Raw genomic sequence first — 24,930 nt, forward strand, 5'->3', positions numbered from 1 at the left:
TTTCCCTTGTACTGATTATTCTGCTGTAATTTTCTTTGTGGCATTCCTGTAGCATTGTGGACAGTAAGGTGAGTGCTGAGGCACTGGGGTGTATGGTTGAGGAGGGGGCATGCTCTTGGACTTCCCTGAGCAAGCAAAAATAAATTAAAACCTCTGGGTAAATCTAGCACAGAGTTTAAGAAGCCATGTTTGTGTCTTGTATTAAAACAAATGGGCTACAGGCAGTATTCTAGTGCATTTTATCTACCTCAAGGCACTTACGTAGCTAAATATACACATTATCTGAGAATTCCAGGATCCTTTGCCTCTTGCCTTCCTCTTATCTCCCAGACCACATATGGGAAACAGCCAGAGTAAGATTAAAGGTGTGGTGCAGTTGCCTTGACTGCAGCTGTTTGTGCTACTTCAGATGCAGCTGAAGTCACACTGGTCACCTTGTCTGGGTGTGACACCCTGGGGTGATTTGCCCAGCTATTGCGTGTGTAGCCTGTAACAAAATCGAGAACTGAACTCTGTCTCTGGAGGCTCAGGCCAAAACCTGTGCTACTGGGTGGTTGTTCTTATCGTCTGGGGCCATGCATTGTCCACTGGTTTTCATGTGAGCAGTGCTGCAGAAATCAGAGTTCTTTGCCACAGAGCTCTTATCCCAGCTCTTACTAATGAAGTGAGTTAAATTGTATTTTGTTATGCTATGGGAAGTCTACAGAAAGGAAACTGGCCTGTAGTTTGGAGAAGGATCGCCCTTAGAAAGTGCTTTTCACTTTTGGAAAGGTATCTGATAAGTATTTTTACAAATTTTAGCCGAAGTGTTCCACTCTTATCTACCTGTAGTGCAAACGGAAAGCCCTTCTGTCTTCATGCAGCACAAAAGAAAAGTATGACACAATATGGAGACATAGTTGTATTATCTGAAAACAAATTAATTGCACTGATGTCAATATTTTTTAAGTGGGGAGAGATAAGGATGTAAAGGACGTTATAACATGGACATGGGGAGCTAGAGTTCCCTAATGCATTTTTGTAATACAAGGGAACAGACAATGTGCTGTTAAGAACTGGATTTGTTTTCGTTCTGTACATGATCACCCATAGCAACTGCATATGCAAATAAATGTTTGGTATAGCAATGGCGTTTGTGGAATGCTACAGTCAGTATTTGAAGAGTATTTGGAGTTTTATTTCTATGAAGCTTTGATATGAGCCAGTTGCATAGTCAGTAACCCCAGACATTGCATACAGGATTTGTAGCAGGCCACGAGGAGACTGGGAGAGTTGAAGCCTTGATTCCAGCATTTTGTTGCCCTCATCCTGAAGCCAACTTGTCCATCCATGAGCGGCACCATTACCTGCTCACCACATCTTTCTCAAGCACAAGTCTACACAGGCAGCTTAGTGCAGCATCCTGCTACACCCAGCTCACTTCAGCAAATGCCCTGTGGTACCTAAGGACAGGAACACAAACACTGCTATTTCATTTCTTTGCAAAATCAGTTCTCAACCCTGTTTCGTCGCCTTCCTGAAGAAGCAGTAACACAGTTTCTTGTGCTAATTCCCACTGCACATCCAAACAGAAAAGGAAAAGTACATATGGTGCATTTTGATGTGCCTGCAGAGGTCAGAAGGAGGCAGGCAGTGCTAATTGTGTATTACAACCCACATCGAAGTGAAGATGAAAATATGAAATGGCTTTTACTTGCTTAGGAAGTGCTCAGCTTTCAGCATTTTGGAAATGCAGGATCAGGTCTTGTACCTTTTTATATTTAGCTGCTTTTTAGCATGTTAATTTAGCCTTGCTGCATTAGTCCTGTGGCCTTGTTTGGCCATATTTGATAAATGCTGAAGATAACACTGAAAGGTGAATTTCAGCTGTCATTATAAACTATGCTCAGATACCTTATTGTTGTTTTTTAACACTGTGGATCTAGAAACATTTCAAATCCAGCGTAGGAACCTGGGGTGCTGATACATAAAGTGTGGATAAGAGAGTAGATTTTCCTTTCTCTAATTGGTTAAGTCAGTTGTCAGTGTTTCTGTAAACACTTAAAGAAATCCTGTAATTATATAATTTGACCCTGAGTTACACACTATGTGTATATTTTCTGTTTGGAAACAGAAAGGATTAAAAAAAAAAAGATAGGCTGAAAAGTTGCATTACTTAGGCTGATCATCTCTTGCAGCCTTCAGGGTGTCATGTTTACAGAGATATTCTTTAACTGTTGCAAAAAAAGAAAAAGATCATTAAATACAGTTGGCAGTCTGTATCTGACTAATAATATATTGAGTCTTATGAGTTAAACCAAATAGATCTGCCAAGTATTGTTCCTATTAATGTTGTATATCCTTAATGTCACACAGAGGCCTTTTTCCCACAGAACTCCCTGGCAGAAATTGTCTGGGTAGGAGTTCAATCCACCCCAGGACAGAGGACCCATGCTGCTAAGCCCCATATTAAGGCTGCAACTAAGACAGGTTGGAAAAAAAGTATTGCATTTGATTAAAAATATTGAGCCTTCAATATCTGGTTTTATTCCATGTTGAAACAAACCTGAGAGCATTAGGCATTTTTCTCAGAAAATAAATGTTGCATAGCCCCTAGTGCAACATATACTCACTTGAGAGGAGGAAGATGCAGGCTCTGCTTTAGAGCAGAGGAATAACCTGGTTTTCCCATATTTCTTGTGGTCATTCCAGATAGCAGCTATTTTGAAGCCAACCCAAAAAATCCTTCTGGAGCTGCTAAAAGATCACAGCAGCAGTTTTGGCCAAACCACTGTGTTTTTGTGAAACATTCCACTTTTCAGAAGATGATGTTTTCTCTCAAGACAATTTTAATGATAAAAGTTTCTTACTTAGCTCTAATCATAAAGGCAATTTAAATGGCTTAGAAGGTTTCTTTGAGCCTGAAGGCTGTGAGGCAAGATCTGACAATATTACAGTAACAATTAATTTTACCCTTCCTGGACTGTGTCAGGTTACTGTACTGGTTAAACAGAGCCTATTTTGGAAAGGACTTGCCCTGAATTTATGTCTTGCCCTCAAAGAGGGTAAATTAAAAATTGTTTTAGAATGACTCTGATTCACATGGAATTAGACCTGATTTGTGTTATGCTCAGACAACACAGTGTCTTAAAGTTTCTGGCAGAGTCTGTTTTATTTGCATGTATTTACAACATAGCACCTTCTGCAAGGGCTCTTCATCTAAGAGCTGCTAAAATAGAGATGGGTACTGTTGTTTTGGGGTGGAGGGGTGTATTTTACAATGCAGCCCAAGTGCCAGAGCCTCCTCCCTCTCATTCCCAGGCTTTTGGACCTTTCTATTCTGTTTTGGGGGTTTGCTGGTCTATGTCAGCAGTTTTTAAAAAAACACAATGAAAACCTGAAAAAAAAACAACAAAACCCAACAAAAAGCTAAAAGATTGGAAACCAACCTCCTTGATTTCCCTCCTCGCCAGCCTGCAGTGGGATGACAGTCAACATAAGATTTTGTGTTGCAGAATACATTGCTTCATTGGAACAGGGTGCCCAGGGACGGGTGGAATCACCATCCATGGGGGTGTTTAAAAAACTTGTAGATGTGGTGTTTTAACGACCTGGTTTAGTGGTGGACTTGACAGTGCTGCATTAACGGTTGGACTTGATGATCTTAAAGGTCTTTTCCAACCTAAATGAGTCTGTGATTCTTGTCTGGCTGTTGCCTCATTAGTGTTGTTTCCCAATGTGCACAGGTGTTACTTCTGGGGAGGTGGGTGTAAAGGTCTGTAGATGTAGGAGGAAAAAAGGGAAATAATTACACAACCTGTGTCATATACTTACAGTATAAAATGATTTCTAGCTGTCATGGAATGAGTTAAATGTAACAAAGTCAGAAAACTGACAAATGAAATTGTAAATCAGTCATCTTTATTATGATTTTCTGAAAGAGAAAATTGAACTTCTGGCACATGAAGCATGCATGTTTAAAAGGCTTGTATGGTCTTGTTTTACTTAAAAACCTGCAACTTCTGGTGGCCAAACGTTAGAGCACTTTCCTGGGCTTCTGGCCGTTTGCACAGCCATGGGAGTAGGTCAGGTGTAAGGGGTGAAATAAAGAAGTAGTCAAACATTTCAGAAACTGGTTAATGTTTGAGGTCATCTCCGAGGTACTGTGAGGTTCACCTATGCTGTAAGGCCTTAATTATAAAGGAAATCCTATTTAAAGGCCTATAATGTTTCTGTGGTTGTCATAAAATATCTTGCATAACCAGGTAGTAAAAGCTCAGTGGGTAAATCTCAATCTTGCATTTTGGTGTTCTTTTACTTTGGTGCCCAGCTGTTGTTGATATTCCTTAAACAAATCCTGTCCTGTTATTTTCAGTTTGTGTTGATGGGGAACCGAGAAAAGGAGGAGCAGTGAGGGATCTGTCAGAGATTTGTCAGATCGTAATGCCATGCAATGGCTCAACTCTGGGCATAACTTCAAGCAGGTTTTTGTTTTATCTGCTGGCTGCCAGCCTCGCTACCAGTGGGCTGAAAATTAATTAAGATGAAACATTCAAAACATTAAGGGTAGTGAAACCTCCAGTTGCTTGTGGTAGGAATTATTCAAGAGAACAAAAAATAGTAATAATAATAATTACAGTACTGCCAACAAAGCGTGGGTGCTGGCAGGGGGAGAGGCGGTGTCTGTGGCCTCTGTGCGATGGATTTGTTTCCTGTCCTAGGCTCTTGTTCACCCACATGAAAAGTCATCTCTGTCCATATGTAACCCCCTTCCTCCTGCCCCCGTCACCCCCTGGGCAGTTTATGCTTCTCCTCCCGCTTCAGATGGACTCAGCATCAAGACTTTGCTTTTTCCCTGAATGAGACATCCCAGGGCTGGGATCCAGAGCCATGTGCTGGGCTGTTTCTTGCCTCTTAAAATCACTGTCCCAACCAGCAGCTGGGCAGCTGCAAAACTTCTTTTCTTAATCACTCCCCATGTATCTTCAGATTTTTTGATTTCATAAACAGTCCAGTGATAGGGGTGTTTCTGCTTCCACCTGGACTAACGTCCTACCTCCCCTGGGCTGGCCCGACGTGCCTGCTGGGAGGAAGCTCCTCCGCTGCCAGGGGAGGATGAGTACAGGCATACTCCAGGTGCCCCATGCTCAAATGGGACTCTCTCGTGAAGGCTGCCTGAAAATCGGCAATTTAAATGGCCACCCAGTGCCATGGGCAGCTGGGTAATCAGCCAACATCGGGAGTGTTGTGAGCCAGAGCCCCGAGATGAAGGGGCTGTGAAAGGTAAAGGAGTCGGTTGCAGTCCTCCATCTAACCATGGCGGGGGCTGCACCCACTGCCGTACTTCTCTCAGGTATGTTATGTTCCAAATCTGGTGGCTTTGAATTAACTAGGGCACAGCCCTGGAGAGGGGGAAAAAAAGTATCTGTCTTTAACTTCTGAACATGCTTGTGCTGTGTCAAGTCGAATGCCTTTATAAGATTCTAAACATGCAAGCATTGGTATCGTTACAACCCAAATCCTGACTTCGCTAAAGCACATTTAAGAGGTCTCTTTTCCATAAGCTCCTGGGAATTGCCACCAGAGCTCTGTTACCACCTCAGATCCTGTGGTTTTGGGGCTTTATTTCAGCCATTCCACTGTTGTGTCTCGGATGGTGTAAGGCTGGCAGATGTGGGGTCACTTGGGTCTGTCCGTGACATGTGTGAGTACTGGCAGTGTGAGGGCTGCCGGGCATCTGGTTAAGTGAACTGCCATGAAGAGACCATGGAGACGTTGTCTTTTACAATTCCTGGATGCAAGCTGTCTCAAAAGATCTGGTTTTAGTAGGTACTATCTAATGTTGTCTTTAGTAACTTTTGGAATAGAGACTATTTTGTTGTATTTGTATGATTTAAAAAAAAAAACCAAAAAAACCCTGACGTACTCTGTGTTGTTGTTGACAGTTCCACGCTTTCCATCTTGCAAGAAAAAAATATGAATTGTAGCAGAGACTCTTGGCCCTAAAAGCATAGGAAGAGCCTCTCCTGTACTGTTTGCAGCTATGCTACTTTCAGAAATCTCCTTGTCTGACTTTTGCTTCTCATGGTAATTTTTTAGCATTTATTTACAATTTGGTGGTGTCAGTTTGTCCTCCTCAATGGATGCAAATTAGCCCAGGCACAAATAGCATATGAGGATTTGACCTCCATGAGTGTACTGTCCTTTGCAGATTTGAAAGGAACAAAACATAATGAGAAAATATTATTCTAGCAATGATAAATGTGAAGGAGTGATCCGGAGAATGTTTGCTTTGCATTCGGAGCTGTCTTTGGGGCAGTAGTTGGCATCAAGAGCTGTGACCGTTTCAGTCTGATCTTGGCTGTAGGGGGATAAACCCAGAGGAACTCCATGGGTTTCTGTGGAGCTGCTCCATATTTTTCCTCAGTGTGAATAACACAGGAATGTTCCTCCATCCTTGGCATATAAGGTGTTTTTGTGAGACAAAATAGGCAATTGTGGTCTTGCCAAAATAAAGTTCCTCAGCTGGATAAAAGGAGCAATGGTTTATAAATACCAGTGTTTCCTTTGATTTTCAGCTTGCTCACACTATGTGTAAATTGTTTTGCTACATGGATGGTATGTGTGCATGCCTTTTAAAATGTTTGGCTTAATCCTCATTTAATTTTTTATGGAGTTGTAAAATACATGTTTTATATTACAAGACCATGATAAGAATTAGTATTGATACGAACCAGCATTTCACCTATTCAAAGATAAAAAACAGCTTTTAGACTTGATAAAATACAACTGCAAAAGTATGCCAGGACAGACATTATTAAAACAAGGTTCTGGAAACAGTTCTATTATCTTAAATAATATTTTTCTAGTGAGGGAATGCATTAATATAATACGTAACACACACATAACCTTATCAATACCAATTAATTTCAGATTTACAGCTGAAATTTTGGTGTCGTGCAGCTCAGCCCATCATGCCATGTGGAGGCAGGTAGGAATTCTGACAGATGTGGCTGCACTTTCTTACTGAGAAATGGTAGAGCTGGCTGTTATGAGTACCCCAAATACAGTTTGCATCAAAGTACCTAAGTAATCCTGTGTAAAATGTCTTAGAAATTTGTGATCCTTTCACAGAGGCAAGTTAGTGTAGTTACTTCTAATGCAAAATTCAATCGAATTACTATTCTCAGTTGCTGACACATTGAATAATAAAATAAAACTGAATAAAGCAGTTGGGATAGTTTTATTTGTTCGTAAATATCAATAAATTGCATATCCTGCAAACTTAGAGAAGTCCAGAAAAATATGTACCTTTTTCTTCTTCTGCCAGGGTGCTGATTATGGGGGGAGGAAAGTGGTTTTTTTCACCTTGAATACCAATTATTGGCTGTAAATGAGCTGCAAAATGGCATTATCTGACACATCTTCTGCAAACAAGTTGCTCAGACAAGTGCTTTAAGCTTGTAGTGTTTCAAACTGGTTGGTCTTGCAAAATTAGATGTTCCTATGTTTGTTTACCACAATAAAAGAAAAAAAAAATTGGAGGTCAGAATTTACTTAATTCTTTTAATGCTGCTGCCAGAAAATAGGCAGGAAGGCATGTTGCAATGAAGTCGCTCTTTTGGGATAGCAGAAGGATTTGGCCCATTTCTAAGTAGAAAGGTGCCATTTTTACACAGTTTTTTCTTCAAATCAGGAGTTTCAGAATTTAGGGTAGGCATCCTTCTGAAGGCTAACCAAAATAGGGATATTTTGGTCCCAAGACGGTTACAGATGTGTGGTTGCTTCATGCTGGTCTGTGCAGGCTATGTAGAGAGGCAAAATGCTTTAAAAGAAAACAAGTTCTCTGTACCTTATCTGATTACCATTAGAGAATGGATGTACAGATCTTAGATTTTCACCGAAGCATATTTTCACTCATGTTTGTTATCTTAAGAAAGGGTTTCTTATCTCAAAAGCAATCTTTTTCACAAGACATTCTCAGTTTAATATAACTCACCATACCCTTTAAAGCAGACTGGCGATTCCCAGCTGAGGAGTCTCTATTTGTGTGTGTCTGTCAGGAGCAGAATTTATGATAGACCTGCGAGTTATGTGAACTTTGAATGTTTTCACAGTTGTTAAACTTGACCAACTATGTCAATGAGACTAACTGCTTAAAATGGTTTGGGGCTTACCAGCTACCCCCAGCCAAAGTATGAGTATTATGCTCATAAACCCAGCAACCCCCAGACTGCTCGTCAGCAGAGAAAAATGCCGTATTCCTATCCTACCTTGACATGATTCCTAGGAAGCCTATTTAGCAAAATATGTTTTCAGCTAGATTTTTTTAAAGGACTTGAATTTCAGATCATCATTTTCCATGTAGTTGTTCTCCATCCACTGTCCTTACTTTGTAGTGCCTGCCTTCTCCCCTGTCCCATCAAAGGGAACCACAGAAACGCATTTCAGGGCAAAAGTTAGTTACCACATTAAGAGAAACAAGTCTATATGCCTGTAAAATCAGTTATCTGCAATTAATTATTGGAATCTGAATTAGTACTGAGGCATCAAACAGCGATGCACAATGCTCTGAGCAGGTACACGGCTCGTGCGTTGGGGTACTGGTGTGCTGAAGTCCGTAATTTTTTCAGTAAGTTTGAGCTTATGGTGGTTACTGTTATTTTTGTAGCAGTTGTGGACTATAGCAGTTATTGATGGGTGCAAATTTTTGGTCAAATAATAAGTTTAAACAAGCTAACATTATATGTATTATTTTTAATTAACTTGTGCTGAGGCATGTGTTTCGCTTTTAATTCAAGTGTCAGATTTGTGAAGTCTGTTTTTCATCATGCTTAAGGTTAAAATATTAGGTCACCAGAAGAAAGACCTATTTGAGTCACATAAGACAAATTAAATGTTAGAAGGAGGGAGAGGGGAGGGAGGAGCAGAAATAAAGCTGTGACTTCAGAAAACATGGTAAAGCAGGAAAGAGTGAGTGAGAGATAAAATGGGCTGCAGAGGTCCTGAAACTCATTTTGTAGTGTTCAATATTGACTCTTGGTGCTTGCAAGGTTTTGTGTTGGTTAGGGAGAGTTCAAAGCTGTATTTGCAGGGTCCTGAGGCCCAGGAAGGAGCGGGATACTGCCTGCTGTAAGAAGTCCCTCCTGAGCAATAGTTTTCTCAGGGAATGAACCAGGTCTTTCAGACATGCTGCTGCGGGATGGGAAGGTTGGTAGTCCTTCCATAGGAGAGAAAGAAAAAAAAAATCACATAGGATGGAAAAACAGCTTGAAAATGAAGATATTTTCATATGCTATTTAAATAGTCTATGTGTTAACACCATAAAAAATTGTCCTTTGCTTTAGATTAAATGTTTTCCTTTTTGATGTTCTCGTTTATGAATGTGTGTTATTTCCTGTGTATTCCAGAAGACTTGACTATCCTGTTGCAAAGGCAGGTGTGTATCATACAGCAGCAAGCCAAGTCTCCTTTACTGAACACTTGATCAGTTTCAGCCATCAGCCAGGAATACGCAGTTGAGAGGGAGACAGGAATCATAGTAATGCTAACTGGAAAATTTAAAATGTTAATTTTTCCTTAAAAAAAGGACATCTGACAAAAGAGATTTAATGTAAGGCAAACAGAAAGGTGTTACTTCAAACTTTGTTATTATTCTCACCCTATTCTAATCACAGGGGTTCAGAGTACCCTTGTCCCTGCTGTTTTCTCAAAGCAGCACTCCTAGGAGGACCCAGCTCCTTATGCATTAAAGCCTGGTTATGACACACTTTTGGTGCAAAGAGACCTCATGTGGTATCAGTTGCATGAACACTTGCTCTGAGGCCCCATTATGCCTGTAAAGAAGCAGGAAAATATTTAGGAATAAAGCCCTTAATGTCCAGATCAAGCCATTTGGAAGGCGACTCAACCTTGACTGTATTTCTCTTACCTTTAAAGTTTCTTTTTTGAATATATCGCAGAGATGCACTTTTCTGTATATTGGGGGGGAAATTTGTGGGGGAGACGCACAATGTAATCTGCAGCTTATTTAATTGCTCAAGGAAATCTGAACAACCTCCGTAACTTCATGTGACTAAATAATGAATGAATTCTTTGGTACTGGGGATTTTTATCTGACTACAAACTGAATACAATGTAGAATATGTCCTTTGGGATATGCCCTCTTTGTTTGTCCTCTGTGTAGCCTCCTGGCAGACCCCGAGGGGCAGAAGGATGTGTTGTTCTTATGTGGAAAAGTGCTGACGTCATGCAGCACCAAGTAAACCTGCAGTAACTCTCCCATATGGCAATGCTGTAGGTGGGGAGCGGTCTCTGGGGGATGTCAACTTCCCAGTCAAATAGGTCACTTAAATACTTTTTATGCATATGAAAGCAATGAGGTGTTTGATCAAGGAACTCCGTCAGATCTGGTGGCTTGCTGTCACTTGTACAGAGCTGCACCCAGCTGTGATGGTTGGGCATGGGTGGCTGATGGAGGTGCCACAGGCGGGCTGTAGTACGCTTTGAGGCTACTCATAAAATGTGCATTCAGAAAGCTCCTGGTTACAAGGGATTTGGGCAAAAATCTGAGAGCTGGGGCCAAGGCACTTAGAGGAAGCCTATTCCCTTTGCCTGGCATCTTATTTCATGCCCAGCTTCCCGGCACAGTGCCCAAGGGTTGCGATCTCGCCCTTTAGGAGATGGATATGGATGTGATACGGTCCGGGGTGTCCACTCCCGAGGGCCATCAGCCCAACAGCCTGGGCCCCTGTGGGGCAGAGGGGTCTGCTATCACTCAGGGCGGAGCGGCTGCAGCCGATTTATGGGGTGAAGCTGATGATCTTTCCATCAAAAATTCCTTATCTAAAGGTTAATGCCCGATGAGAGGTGGATAAGGAACGTGTGTGTGAGATCATTGCAGCTCCATGAGGGAATCCAGGAGGAGGGGGGAGTGTTTTTCTGGGCAGTACAAAGGCTTGATAGAAGAGGCAACATTTAGCGCTTGTAATCTTATCCTGCTTGACTGGTCTTCAGAAACATTTTACATTTTTTTCCTCTTCATCTAGAAACTTGGATGGACCGACCTTCCAAACATAACCTTAAAATAGCTTTGTCAAACAAAACATAAGTGCAAGAAATTTCCTGCCATTTCCATAACTACGAGCATATGATTTGCAGTTCATCTTGAATAATGATGTAAGAAATCTGCCAGGAAAGATCCCAGCGCTGTTACCAGGGTTGTTTCCTAACCAGCTGCAGCTGCTGAGCAAGCGCAAGGCCCGCTCATACCCTCGCTTGCAGGAATGCCCATTGACTTTGGAGGAGTTTTGGTGGGGAAGGGATTGTTATAAAGTGTTTAGGAGGAGAAAAAGAGTGAATCTCAGAGGCTAACATCCCAGTTAATTTATTTATTTGTGGTCAATGTTTAGATCAAATTCATGGCCACCGTTACTGAGCTTTTCTAGGCAGATTTTGCTTCCCCAAAATGAGTCATTTTGATAGAGAGACTGTAAAACTTTCTTATGATGACAAAGGAAAACACACAGTAATTGCTTCAGTGCATCCTTGCCAAGGGATTAATTGCATGAGAGAGATATTTTATTAAGCTTCCAAAGCTGTGGATGCTGCCACACTGCCCAGATGAGGTTAGTAGAAAACACATGTGAGCTCTCACCAGTGATGTTTATGTCTCTGCACAAACCTGCCTCCTTTCAGCACCAAAATCCTTTAACGAGAAGTGACTGGGGGAGGGGAATGCAAGGATATGTAGCCCTGAGAAATGCTTAGACCAATACATCTGGGTAATTGTAAGATTTTTGTGGGGTCAGGGATTTTTATCTGTCCCAGTTTTAGCAAAGAATGGCCGTAACATGGCCTCAGCGCTGGCCTGAGCCACTTGGTGCCATCCCACATGCGAAGCTGTGCAGAACAGCATCCCAAACTCACATTAATTTTGGATATTTTGTCCATCTCTGGATCAGAGGCATCATGTTAAACCAGCTATCAGCCTGGAATGTGAGATAACAACTAAATAAAGTAGTTACTTAGGCAGATCATTGCTTATTCAGTTTTTTATCATCATCATTATTATTATTTATAGGAACTAAGTGGGTCAGTGGTGCTATGGGACTCTGTAAATTTAACGATGTCAAAGGACAGCATTATTAATATGTTTTTTATGCCTACACTTTCCTAGTGAACCATTTAAACCCTAGCTGCCCTGCGACTTTAAAGGGGTGTCAAAACAGCAATACCTTATATTACACAGAACTTTTCCTTAAATTACACGGTGACGTACAAGTCTGGGCAATTCTCTTCTTTTTGCAAAGTAAAATGCAGCCCTCACATTTCTGAAATATTGTTATGAAACAGAGCCAATATGTTCCCATTTTCAAAGCAAGGCACAAGCAACTGGGAAAGTTGCTCTTTGGAAACTATGACAGAATATTATTCATCTGTTTGCTTTAAGGGATATCTGCCAAGTCAAAACTTTTCATTTTATTCTCTTTGAAGCTGGAACATGAGTACAGAAGAAAATACAATTTATTTAACAATGTACAAATAATTTATACAGTATTCATGCATGTAAAGAGGGTGTACTGGCTATATGTAATAATAATAATTTATTGATACACCTTTTAATTAACTGCAAATTTTTCTAGAGCATGTTTCTTCCTTCCATGCTGTCACCTACCAGCATGCGTTATGAACTCAACTCCCCTGAAGCAACACCCTCCATAAACCCCAGTTTTAGGTGGTGGATTTGTAGGACATGAGTCAAGTGTTAAGCAGGAGCCTTTTGGTGCAGCTCTTGAGAGGGCCCCGGAGTCTCCCCAGGCGCAGCGTGGATCCCCGGCTGTGCCAGGGGACTTGCCAGTGCCAGGGTGACGGGAGCTGAGCTGTCTGCTCACGCTTCTGTTGTCCCGCTGCAGCAAGCAGCAGTTTTTCCTTGGAAAAGGAGGATATAAAGCACTTGGTTGTCTGAACTAGACAACATTGGCTGCATTTTCCCATCAGTACTCTGCTGTTGGATATAAATTATTTAGATAAACAGCTCTGACTAGTTTAGTGCTATGCTAGAACATATTTATTTTTTTTTTAAGCAAGACAAAATGCCTTTCACTTTGTAAGTGAAAAAAAAAGTGTGGTCAGTCTTCACACAGAGCCAAAGCTACTCCATCTCCACTTGTTAGATCTCGGAGATAATACACCGTTTATTTGCTTTTGCTCTTCAGATCAGTTAATCTTCATAAATCAGTCTGGCACTGCATGCACACCTTAATCCTGTGCTGGCTTTACATGGCCATCTTCCAGTGTCACAGACCATTATGATGTCCTCTCCCCTGTTGCTTTCCTTAAATCCTCGCTGCCTTTCTGTACGCTCCCCTCTTTACGTTGCTGTCAGTTAGAGATTTGCTTACCAAAATCATGGTAATCCAATGATCCCACCTAACCAACTGACTGACCTAAGCTTAAGTGTGTATCTTAGCAGGCTGGTGTTGGAACAGGCATCAGGAGGAAGAGCAATGCTCCTACTTCTTGTCTTGGAACAGTCAAAGCATTTAGGCCTTTGTTTTGCCTTGTCCTACATGGCTGTTTTGCCTTGTCCTACATGTCTCCTTTGCCCGTTTTTGCTCAAGATATCAAAATTAGTCCTGTATCTAGGATTCTTTCTTGTTGGGTACTCATTCAAATCCTTCTTAAAGCAAAAGAAAGAAAAAGGAAAAAGAAAAGAGAAAGAAAGAAAGAAATCCATGGAGTGTGGTAGAAATGACCACACTATTACACCATCTTTGGAAAATGTATTTTTAATACATTGGATATTGTAAAAATAAATACAACATGATCTCACAACGTTCAGGTTTTCTATTAATTTATAAAATACTTCTAAGTGAACTCACATTAGAGCCTGGTTACAAAGCTTCGGCTAAACTAAGTTCCTGAACCTGTTGTTGACATTTGCTGGGACCGTTGTTTAGATTCGGGCAATTTCTGGTAAGTTAGAAAAAGACTGGCAAAGAACAGTCAGGATGTTGGGAAGTGGACTTTGATGGAGAATCTTGAAGAAATGGTTTGTATTTACAAATCAGACTGCAGAGAGGCATTTGGATGAGGTGGATACCGTGCAGCCCCTCCATGTTTAGCATGAGCTGATAAGAAAGAAATTGCAAACTGATTGTTATTTCTTTTCCGCTGCTGCCGGCTGCTTTGCCTGGTTTGCATGGGGATGCCTAAAAAGCTGCTGCTGTTTCAAGTCAGCAGCAATTAGAAATTCTTCCTGGTTTCAGGCTGCAGCAGAAAGGCACTGCGCTGGGAGGCAAATCAGTCTTTCAAGCCACTGCACCACAGGCAGATGAGATAGAGATCTCTCCTGATATGGTACATGTAACTAATTCCTCCGGGATTCCAGCGCAAAGTCAGAGATTTTGGCCCTTCCTTCCTTTCCTTTCCTTTTGCATTTTTATGCATGAGTGTATCTCTCATAAGAAACAACCCTCTGTCAGCTTCTGTTAAAGAACTGCTGTCTCAGGAGTGCCTGCTGTGCTCAGTCCTGCTGCCTGTTGCTGATCCTGTGCTCGCCTGGGAAAGGGCCAAGGAGTTTGTGGCATGTGGGAAGCGGCAGACGTCAGTAACAGGGTAAACTTTACGAAGAGCAGCACCTCCATTGCACAACATGAAGCACCCCTGCATTTTGACACCGCAGCAACGCAGCAGTGCTGCCCTGGTGCCAGATCCACCGATCGATGGTGTTCGTCTCAAACCACTCTGCCTTTTCTGAATGTGCTTTTTCATTCACCATATGGCTTTTGCACATGGAGCTGTAAGCACTCTTGCTTTCATGTTTACCTCTTCAATATGCCAAAGTCAGATGGGATGAAGGAGAATATCCCAGACAGAAGAGAAGGTTCTGGCTGCACAGTCAGGTAATACCAGGAAAACCATTGGGAGGCTCTGAGTGAGAAGCAAAGGGAAGGAGGAGAAGCATGAACTTGCACCAGCCATTCTTTGGTTTAGGGTTGGTTTATTATTTTGTTACCATTTCAATATGTGAAAAGCTGCTGGTGACCCAGAGTTGACAGATATAAATATTGCTAGCAGAAAACTGAAGAGGGGAAAATGAACCCAAACAGTGACACTGAATTCTTTGTCAGTTGCAAATTTTTTTTGTGCGCTGTGTCTTGGTCTCTCCAGGCTTTGTTCAGGTGACCCTGGTTGAGACCTTTGCTATCGTGAAGGACAGGGTCCTTTTACTCATACAGGCACTTACTCGTATTCAGGTGTACCCAGAGAGACATGAGTTACCTTACTACAGTGCTGATCTTTCTGTGCAGCCTCTGTAATCCATAGAAAGATGCTGCTCAAGTTTGGGCTTTGTGAAGACCCAGTACATTCCATGTTGATGCAAACTCTAGTTCAGATCAGAGTACGTTAGTGAATTGGTGTGGACACCCTTCAAAGCTCTTACTCAGTCTTCTGTAAACTTTGTGCAGTCAGATACTTAAAGACACCTAAGTACAGTGTAAATTTAATCCATGGTACTGTTATTACATGAAGCCAGGAGTATTGTCACAGAGGGAACTGCTGTGGGATCTAACAGCAATAGGCAAGCTCCAGGATTCACATCAGGGCTAGAAATATTTAAAGACCCAAACAGAAAACAGAGTGGAAACAAAATCTGAAAAGAAATAAGCTTGAAATGTTCCAGTGCTGTGTCATCTGTCGGCCATTAAAATCCAACACTTCCCTTTGTCTTGTGTAGTTGTCATTGAAGGAGAGTTGGTCGAGGGGTAGTGCCCAGAGCCCAAAACCTGCGCTGTGATTAGCGCTGAATTACCCCTGCAAGCTGCCATTCCCGGTTTCAGCTGGTGACTGCTTACCTCTCCAGTTCAAAATTTGCACAAGTGATTAAGTCCGTCCCCAATCAGCAATGCCTACAGGCTTCAGTTGGCTTCCATTTCATTAGGACTTAAACTTGTCTGTAAATTTTAACACACTAACTGCTGAATCAAGCCTAATTTACATCTGTTTGAGCCAAAGGGACACATCCTTTTGCTGTGGGTAGAATCAAACCAGGACCATGAAGCAGAAGTCATTTGAGCAGCGATGCTGTGCTTTGCTTACCAAAAAACATGTGAGGTATGTAAAACGTGAACTGTGTGAAAGGTATCTGCAATCTCAGCCTTGATCCCAAGAAACTGATAGCTGTGTTTTAAAGGCAGCCCACAAAGCGGCTGCCAGTTGGCAGCAGGAGGTGGGGAATGTGTTTAAGCCTTGTAGGAGCTCAGCATGCTATTGTGGGCTCCATGTCAGGCTACAGCTCTGGTTTTGGATGAAATGTCTGGCAAGCAGAGTGTGTTCAGCCTCGGCAGCAATCTGTTCAGTGAGAAATGGTCTTAGATGGAGAGTTGGTGGCTGCCCCCCAAAACTCTGTATTGTGGGGAGCGATGGCTCAGGCAGTGTCTGTCTGGCAGAGCTGCAGCTGCATTGGCAGCAGCGTTGTCTCCAGGGCTGCCCTGGATATCACTGGGTACAGCTTCAGTTGCCCATCAAGAACCAAAGGGATGCCCAGGGAGGCCCTAGGTACTAGATGTAAGCAGTTCCATCTGAGCCATCTCATTAAAAAAAGCCACGGGAGCAAGGGAGAGGAAGAGGCATCATGAAGAGAGGCAGGGGCAGAAGATTTGATGTGCCCCCAAATGGCTGACAAAGTGTCATACAGAAACAGCCAGGGAGTGAGAGGTGGCCACTTGTTCGTTGATGACCACGTGCCAATAACTTCACCACGATGTCATGTTACCAGCCTGGGATCAGGACGCCTGTCGTGGGAGCTGCTGTTCTGGGCTCCTGAGAGCTGTCAGGAGCAATAGCTGAACCTCACAGCCCCGTACTTCCCTCCTTTATCACCGTGGGGCAGAGCAGCTCTAGGAGTGGGGACCAGGGGACCTTATCCTCTTGTGTCTCAGGGGTCCTTCTGTCGTATTCTGACGCTCCTGTTCCTTTCATTTGATTTATCATTCTGACCCATTATGGGGCCGATTTACAAAGTAGTGCCTGCTCCATTTGAGCTACTAATCTCATGCTTTACCTCTGTGAATTCAAGGCTGGCATGCAGCCCCAGGGGCAGAGGTGGTAGGATCCAGGCTCTCCTCTTTAATCTTCACCTTCTGAGATTACCTCCAAAATCCTGCTCCTCGGGGCATTTCCAGCCAGGTAAACTGGTGTCCTTGCTCACTCGCCATCCTTGCTGCGTGCAGCTATGCAGTTACATCTTTAGTTCGAAGGTGAGGCTCAGAGTGAGGTGGGTTTGCTTTGTTGGTATGTTAATCACATTCATCCTGGTTTTGTCTTCTCTATCTAGTTGTGTGCTTAAATTGCAATGCTTGATCGCCTTCAAGAGCTGTTTGGTGTAATCCCTGAGCTAAATTCCATAATAAATAATAGTAAATAATAAATGAATAATATATTATCTCCTATGGGAGGATTTATTGATTAGAAGATGCAGAACTGACCTCCAGAGCCTGCAGTAGCTATTGTGGTTTTTCAGCTCAGGTTTCAGCTGTTTTGTCTTCTCTTCAAGCACCGACAGAGTAAAAATGTTTTTGCCAGAGCTGACTCCATGCAGAAACACATGCATGTGGTTGTGTGTCTCTGTTTACATCTCTGAGTATCTTTGTTGGCTGAATACTATCCATTTTCTGAGACACCTCAGCCTACCATGGCTCTAGTTAATGAAGAGTTTAATTGGCAGTTTAAAGGTTGTGCTTTTGCAATCCAGTTTTCAATGTACTTGGGGACATCTTGGGACCATCATCTAATGAAGCCTGGACCCCTGGACCCCACACTCAGTTGATGTGAGATGTCTGTGGAAGGAGGTTTCCATCTCTACCATCCCTCTTTCCCACCCCCCTGTCTTCACAGTCATTACTGCAGTTAATTCATGGTGTCTAGCTTCTCCCCATGAACTGGAAAACAATGCTGCATGAATCCTGGGACGGTGCTCTGGAGCTGGTAGCTCAGGAGTGCTGGGAGATGTTTGGAAGGTGATCCTAGCACTTCTTCCTGTTAATCCCATTAGCTCGCGCTGGCCGCTGTGACAGGGCGCTGGGGAGCCCTGCTGCAAGCTGGCCGCTTGCTCTAAGCCCTGTGCACAATGAATGGGTGACTTCAAAGAGGCTAAATGTAATTTGCATTTCCAAGCTCTCACAGCCAAGGTCTTCAGGCGGGGATGAAAGTGTCTTTTGTGAAACTTAATAGCAGAGTTGATTAAAAAGCTCTGATTTTTCCCTGTTAAGGCATAGTCTGGTTCCACTGTTAGGCTTTCAGCATCTGGGGGAGGATAAATTCTGGGAAAAAAAAAAAGCATACAAAGAAAGTAACTTGTTGCCTAGCCATCCATGATCATAATTAGGGATATTCTAATATAATTTTTCCTAATTTGAGAGTCATATAGTAGCTGTCTTGGGTGAATACCAGCATGAATAACAAAGAAATTATCAGCAAATTTTCATTAGGCATCTCCCTTTGCAGGGGCCTCAGCAGAGCCAAGGTGTCTGTCTTTCCAGAAAATGGGTCCCAAGTATCTCCAACTGGATTCTGGAAGCAAGAAAGTGAAAGGGCTGATTCATGCAGTTGGGTGCATGTTTCAGTGATCCCATATGCAAACTCCTCCTCAAATCATCCATAAAACTGTGTGTTGTGTGCCAGCACTTAGCTGTTGATTATCTGTTCAAAATAAGCAGTGACTGGTCTGGTCTTCAGAGGTTTAGTAATTTCTTTCTTTGCTTTGTTTGAAGAATATTGGCAAATAATTTCACATCTGGATTTATGTATTAAATGTCTCCTATATTGCATAAAGCAAAGCACCTAATGAAAGAAATCTGTCTACTTAACTCCTGTCTTAGCTTTGGTTCTGTTTTAGCAATAACTGTTACCACACTCATGGAAGATTGAAGAAACATTTCCTATTTCAGGGGTATCAGTGCTGGGAGTGGTTTGATTTTCTATATACACTTTAAATTCAGTCTCTGCTAGCATCACTCTTCTGGCTATGTTTGTCAATATTAAGTACAAGTTTGGCTTAAAACTAGAAAACAGCATGTTAGTTGCTTTAAATAAACATTTATTATTTTTTTTCCCCAGGCAGTTTGTTTTATCTTCTAATCAAGGCTGGGTATATTCCTGAATATAGCCTCCCCCCTCATGGAAAAAGCATTAATTTCATACAACATTAATGCATATTCTGGCTAACCTGAAATGCCACTAACTGCTTTTACCAAACAGCTGAAGTGTTTTGAAAAAAATGAGCATTCAAGATCTAGTGAAATATAAGGATATAATCCTTATATTCACTTTGCATTTGTTTGTGAGATACTGAAAACTACCTGCGGCAGTGTGGGAATCCTTTAAGGTTAAAATCATCCAGGGCACAAAGCCCATGCCATGCCCCTGCACTACTTAAAGACCATATAATCCCTTATCACAGGCTCTAAATGGAGGGGATGGCGGCATGTGGGCTCCCGCGCTGGGGGAGCGTCACCCAGAACGAATTGCGGAGTGCAAGACAAACACAGTAAGCCCCTCGCATCGGCCTCTATTAATACAAGTGCCAGCTCCCTGTAGGGACATTTTGTTGCAAAGTCGCATGTGAAATGTTTCACCCCTTTGTGTTTATGATTGATTTCAGTGACGAGTATGAAGAGGATGGGTTTTGCCAGCCCTACAGGGGGATCGCTTGTGCACGATTTATTGGAAATCGAACCATTTATATGGAGTCTTTGCATATGCAAGGTGAAATAGAAAATCAGATTACAGGTAGGTAAAAAATGCATTTGCTTCTTTTCCACAAAACTGTCTCTTCCCAAAAAGTGCTAGAGTTTTGTAAAATAGAGTAGTGTTTTTATTTTCTCTTTATCCTCTCTTGCTGTGAGCTTCCCACCACAAAGCTCACCCGGGACTCCTGCCTTGTGCGGTGTCAGTGGAGGGAGTCATCTGAAGACTGACAATCTGAGCAGCCTTCATGTCTCTGCTTATCCAGCTCCCCCAAGAGAAACTAAAGAATTATTTTCCAAGGAGAAGCGGCTGTGTATTTACAGCTTCTGGGATACGGCTGTGTATTTACAGCTATTCTCATAGCTGGGCTACCTTGTACTGCTGTTACCCAAGCAGATTTTAAAAGCAGAGGGAGACCAGACTTGAGTTTTACGTGGTTGAGATTATTTAGGTGCTGGAAGAGGCTACATAAATAATCCAGCAGGTAGTGTTTTCCCTTTAGATTTAGGAAAGAACCAGTTTTCATTGTTTGTGTAGGATATGCCATGCCAATGGAGGTGCTGAATTAAAACTGAGGCCTCATAGATGTCTATCATAGTGCCTCTCTATTTTTTTAATATAGATTAACCTTGGCCAGATCCTAGCCATGGTAATCATCTTCTCTATATTCAGGTTTTCTCTTGCTGTCAGAATATTACGAATTCCGCTTTCCCCTAGAGTGTTCTTCCTTTGTTTCCAAACATTGTCAGTGTTGTGAAAAAGGTTGTTGAATTGCTCACAGGGAAGGCCAATGGTTTCTATACAACCAACAGTTCATAATCTTACACCATTTTGTATGAAAAGTCATTTGGGGTAGTGTGAAAGCTGTCATCTTCCACCAAGGTACTGGTGCTGTCAGCCTGCAGCCTGCAGGAACTTTCATTTTCACCTGCTGAGCAAAAAGCAGCCAAATATTATATGACTTTGCAAAACATTATAAATTCTTTGGGGGGGGGTGGGGTATAATTAAGTTTGGGGTTTGGGTAACATGCTTAACATTAATCCCGTGTTGAAAACCAGATGTACTTTCTCTGTCAGCAAAATCAGCATCATTAATAACTTCTAATGTAATTAGTGCTCTGTATTTCTTGAAGGCCCGTTCATCACCTGAACATCTGAAAATAATAGTCACAATGGGAAGTGAGGGTTGTACTGGGAAGGCAAGAGCACAGGAATAAAACTCCTACTGGGTTAAGTAAAATCCTTTTGTGTATTTTACAGCTGCCTTCACCATGATTGGCACTTCCAGCCATTTGTCGGATAAATGCTCCCAGTTTGCTATTCCTTCACTGTGCCATTACGCCTTCCCCTACTGTGATGAGACTTCATCAGCTCCCAAGCCACGAGACCTGTGCCGTGATGAATGTGAAATTCTGGAAAATGTCCTGTGTCAGACAGAGTATATTTTTGCAAGATCTAATCCCATGATTCTGATGAGATTAAAGCTGCCCAACTGTGAAGATCTTCCCCAGCCAGATAGTCCCGAAGCTGTCAATTGTATCCGGATTGGGATTCCAATGGCAGATCCCATAAATAAAAGTAAGTGAAAACCACCTGTTTCTCTGTGCAAAAAGTACCACTGTGAAAAGGTTGGCTGTAGGGGCTCGTGCTATCAGAGTCGGAGCTGGTGCTGGGCTTTGAAAGCTTGCAGATGCTGTGCTCTTGAGTTACCCCACTCGCACGCTTCTCCTCTAGCTAGGCTGGATGGGTAGAAATTCAGAAATACTTTTTCCTTTTTTTTTCTTCACCTGCCTATAGACTTATGCTGTTTGTTGGTTTCAGATCTTTTCTAATTAATATGAAGTAGGAAACAATGGCAGTGTAAGCATTTGAATCCTGAGGAACATCCCTGTCCTCCCACAGCCATCCAAGGTGCTCCAGCGAGGCCAGGGGTGCTTGTCGGAAGGAACATTTGCAGGGGTCAACATTGGCCATGGCTGTGCCTGCCAAATGCAGCCTAATTTTAGACATCGGCTGAGCTCACTCTTTGATCAGACTGGGCTGCAGCCTGTTCACAGCCCTTATACATCTCAATAGTCAAATATAAAACATGGCTCCCACAAATTCTCTACCTTCATACGAAAATAATGGCTGCAATTCAGGTTCCCACTGTAGTTTTTACTTCTTTGTGTATCTTATATTAAAAACGCTTGGCATAAGCTGTTTTCATTACAGAAGCATAAGCTTTAAATCCTCCCAGGAATGTGAATGCAAAGCAGGCCTTGTGTTACAGCCACAGCAAATTGGGAGCCCGTGCTTCCAAACTGGGTTTCCCGGCCCTGGGCCAGCAGCAGTGTGCTGGGGCTGGGGATGCCGGTAGCTCACTGCCCCTGAGTGCTGCAGCCCTCTGCCTTGCCGCCACCAACTATTGCTTTGGATTATTATTTTTTTTTTTTCAGATCACAAATGCTACAACAGCACAGGAGTAGATTACCGAGGGACGGTAAGCGTGACCAGGTCGGGGCGGCAGTGCCAGCCGTGGAACTCACAGTACCCCCACACCCACACCTTCACTGCCATCAGGTACCCCGAACTCAACGGGGGTCACTCCTACTGCCGCAACCCAGGGAACCAGAAGGACGCCCCATGGTGCTTCACCTTAGATGAGAACTTTAAGTCTGAGCTTTGTGATGTCCCAGCATGTGGTAATTACTGACCTTTTTCACGTTTTGTTTTGGAACAAAAAGGGGCACTGTTTTGTCACGTCCTGCAAATCAGGACCTTGGGGAAGCTGTGCACAAAGTGTCTTTCTTGAATCCCTGTAAAGAGAGCTGTAGGAAAGGCTAACTACAGTGTCTGTAACTAAAGCCACAGCATCCTCACTCCTAGGAGACCTTTGAGCACTTACTGCCCATGCAGCTGGCAAAGTGTTGGCATGAAAATATTTTAGGAGGGAATACCTGAGCACTCACCAGAAGGTGATGAAGCAGCAGCATGTTGCCAGCCCAAGCATTCTAGGCTTTCCTGTTTGCCATTACAATCAATACAACTTCTTAGTCCAAATTAAAACAAGCAATCATAGAATCATTTAGGTTGGAAAAAGCCTTTAAGATTGTAGTGTCCAACCATTAGCCCACCACTGCCAAGCCCACCACTAGCCCATGTCCCTAAGTGCCACATCTACGGGTCTTTAAATACCTCCAGGGATGAGGACTCCACCACTGCCCTGGGCAGCCTGTTCCAGGGCTTGACCACCCTTTTGGTGAAGACATTTTTCCCAATATCCAATCTGGCACAGCTTGAAGCCGTTGCTTCTCATTCTATCGCTTGTTATCTGGGAGAAGAGACCAACCCCACCCCGCTGCACCCCCCTTTCAGGCAGCTGCAGAGAGTGATCGGGTCCCCCCTGAGCCTCCCTTTCTCTGGGCTGAACACCCCCAGCCCCCCCACCGCCCCCGCCAGCCTTGTGCCCCAGCCCCTTCCCCAGCCCCCTACCTGGCTCTGGACATGCTCCAGCCCCTCCAGGTCCCCCTTGCCGCGAGGGGCCCGATCCTGCACACAGGGTTCGGGGTGCAGCCTCACCAGTGCCGAGCGCAGGGGCCGTCACTGCCCCGGCCCTGCTGGCCACACTGTTTCTGGTACCAGCCAGGACGCCGCTGGCCGCCTTGGCCACCCGGCCACGCTGCCGGCTCACGTTCAGCGGCCGCTGACCGGCCCCCCCGGCCCTTCCCCGCCGGGCAGCTCCCAGCCCCCTGCCCCCAGGGGCTGGTGTGACCCCCGGGCAGGGCCGGCACTGAGCCCTGGGGACCCTCGTCCGATCGGCCTCGGCCCCTCGACCCAGCCTGCCCAGCCCCCCCTGCAGAGCCGGCCGACCCCCCGGCAGATCAGCACCCCCCAGCTCGGGGCTGCCTGCAAACCTGCTGAGGGTGCGCTCGAGCCCTCGCCCAGGTCATGGGTGAAGGTGTTAAGGGCTGCCCCCCGCCCGCACCCTGGGGACACCCTTGTGACCAGCGGGGTGTAACTCCATTCACCACAAGACTCTGAGCTCGGCCACCCAGCCAGGTTTTTACGCAGAGAACAGCACAGCTGAACCAGCCGTCAGCAGCCAGAATAGGGTCACAGAAGTTGCACTGTTGACGCTGATCCACAAAGTCATTATAGAACATTCTGTATTTCACTTAGTTTATTAAGAGCCATTTTCATAAATGCAAACCTTGCTTAGTAGAGCTCAGGCCTTACTTAAAAAATAAAGATTATCTTGCCAGACCTTTTATCTGTCTCTTAAGTTTGTGTTCACAGAACTGCCCTGGCTGCATTTTGTTTTTGCAAAATGAACAAAAATGGAGATTCAGCTCTCATTTTATTCTGCTTTTCTGAGACACAGAAGCAGTGGATGGAAGACCTGAACAAATAGTTCCTAATTGTTTTATCGGCATATAGAAATAACAGTGCTGATAGCGTGCCAAGAAAAAAATACAGCAATTTGCATAGACGTGCCAGAAATGCACCCAGAAATGTTCTGGAAATTCACGGTGCGAAGTTTCACCCAAATTTTATGTTGCCTACAAGTTGTCCCAGTAACATTACCTTTCCCCTGGGAAGGGAGATACCTTTTGATGTTACTGTTCGATAGCCAGAACCAAATTAAATTATTTCTGGTTATGGTTATGAGCATTCCTGCAGTGAGACATGTTCTGAGCCTACTCCAAAGTCTTTTTCAATTAATGGAAAGATGGGAATCGATGCCAAAATAGGATCTAAATTATGTTCTTACTGAAAGAGTAGATCAGGGGAAAGGCAGACAGTCTGGGCTGTATCATGTGCATCTCAGTTTTGGGCCCCTCACTTCGAGAGGGATGTAGAGGTGCTGGAGCATGTCCAGAGAAGGGCAGCAGGGCTGGGGAAGGGGCTGGGGGTGTTTAGCCTGGAGAAAAGGAGGCTCAGGGGGGATCTTCTCGCTCTCCACAACTATCTGACAGGAGGCTGTAGCGAGGTGGGGTCTGTCTCTCCTCCCAAGTAACAAGTGGTAGGATGACAGGCAGTGGCCTCAGGTTGTGCATAGGGAGGTTTACATTGGGTGTTAGGAAAAATGTCTTACGCTGGAACAGGCTGCCCGGGGCAGTGGTGGCATCCCCATCCCTGGAGGTATTTAAAGACCCGTAGATGTGGCACTTAGGGACGTGGGTTAGCGGTGGGCTTGGCATTTCTGGGCTAATGGTT

General features: G+C 43.6%; 1 protein-coding gene across 1 annotated transcript in view; it reads left to right on the forward strand.

Moving 5' to 3' along the window:
• Positions 1 to 24,930, forward strand: part of ROR1 (receptor tyrosine kinase like orphan receptor 1) — a 171,558-nt gene that overhangs the window by 136,276 nt on the left and 10,352 nt on the right. The window contains exons 5-7 of the mRNA XM_040611248.1: positions 19,646 to 19,773; positions 20,992 to 21,309; positions 22,170 to 22,415. Coding sequence (XP_040467182.1) covers positions 19,646 to 19,773; positions 20,992 to 21,309; positions 22,170 to 22,415 — 692 coding nt within the window. The remainder of the gene's footprint in view (positions 1 to 19,645; positions 19,774 to 20,991; positions 21,310 to 22,169; positions 22,416 to 24,930) is intronic.

The sequence above is a fragment of the Falco naumanni genome, chromosome 11 (genome assembly GCF_017639655.2).
Source record: "Falco naumanni isolate bFalNau1 chromosome 11, bFalNau1.pat, whole genome shotgun sequence".
In the NCBI taxonomy this organism is placed as follows: Eukaryota; Metazoa; Chordata; class Aves; order Falconiformes; family Falconidae; genus Falco; species Falco naumanni.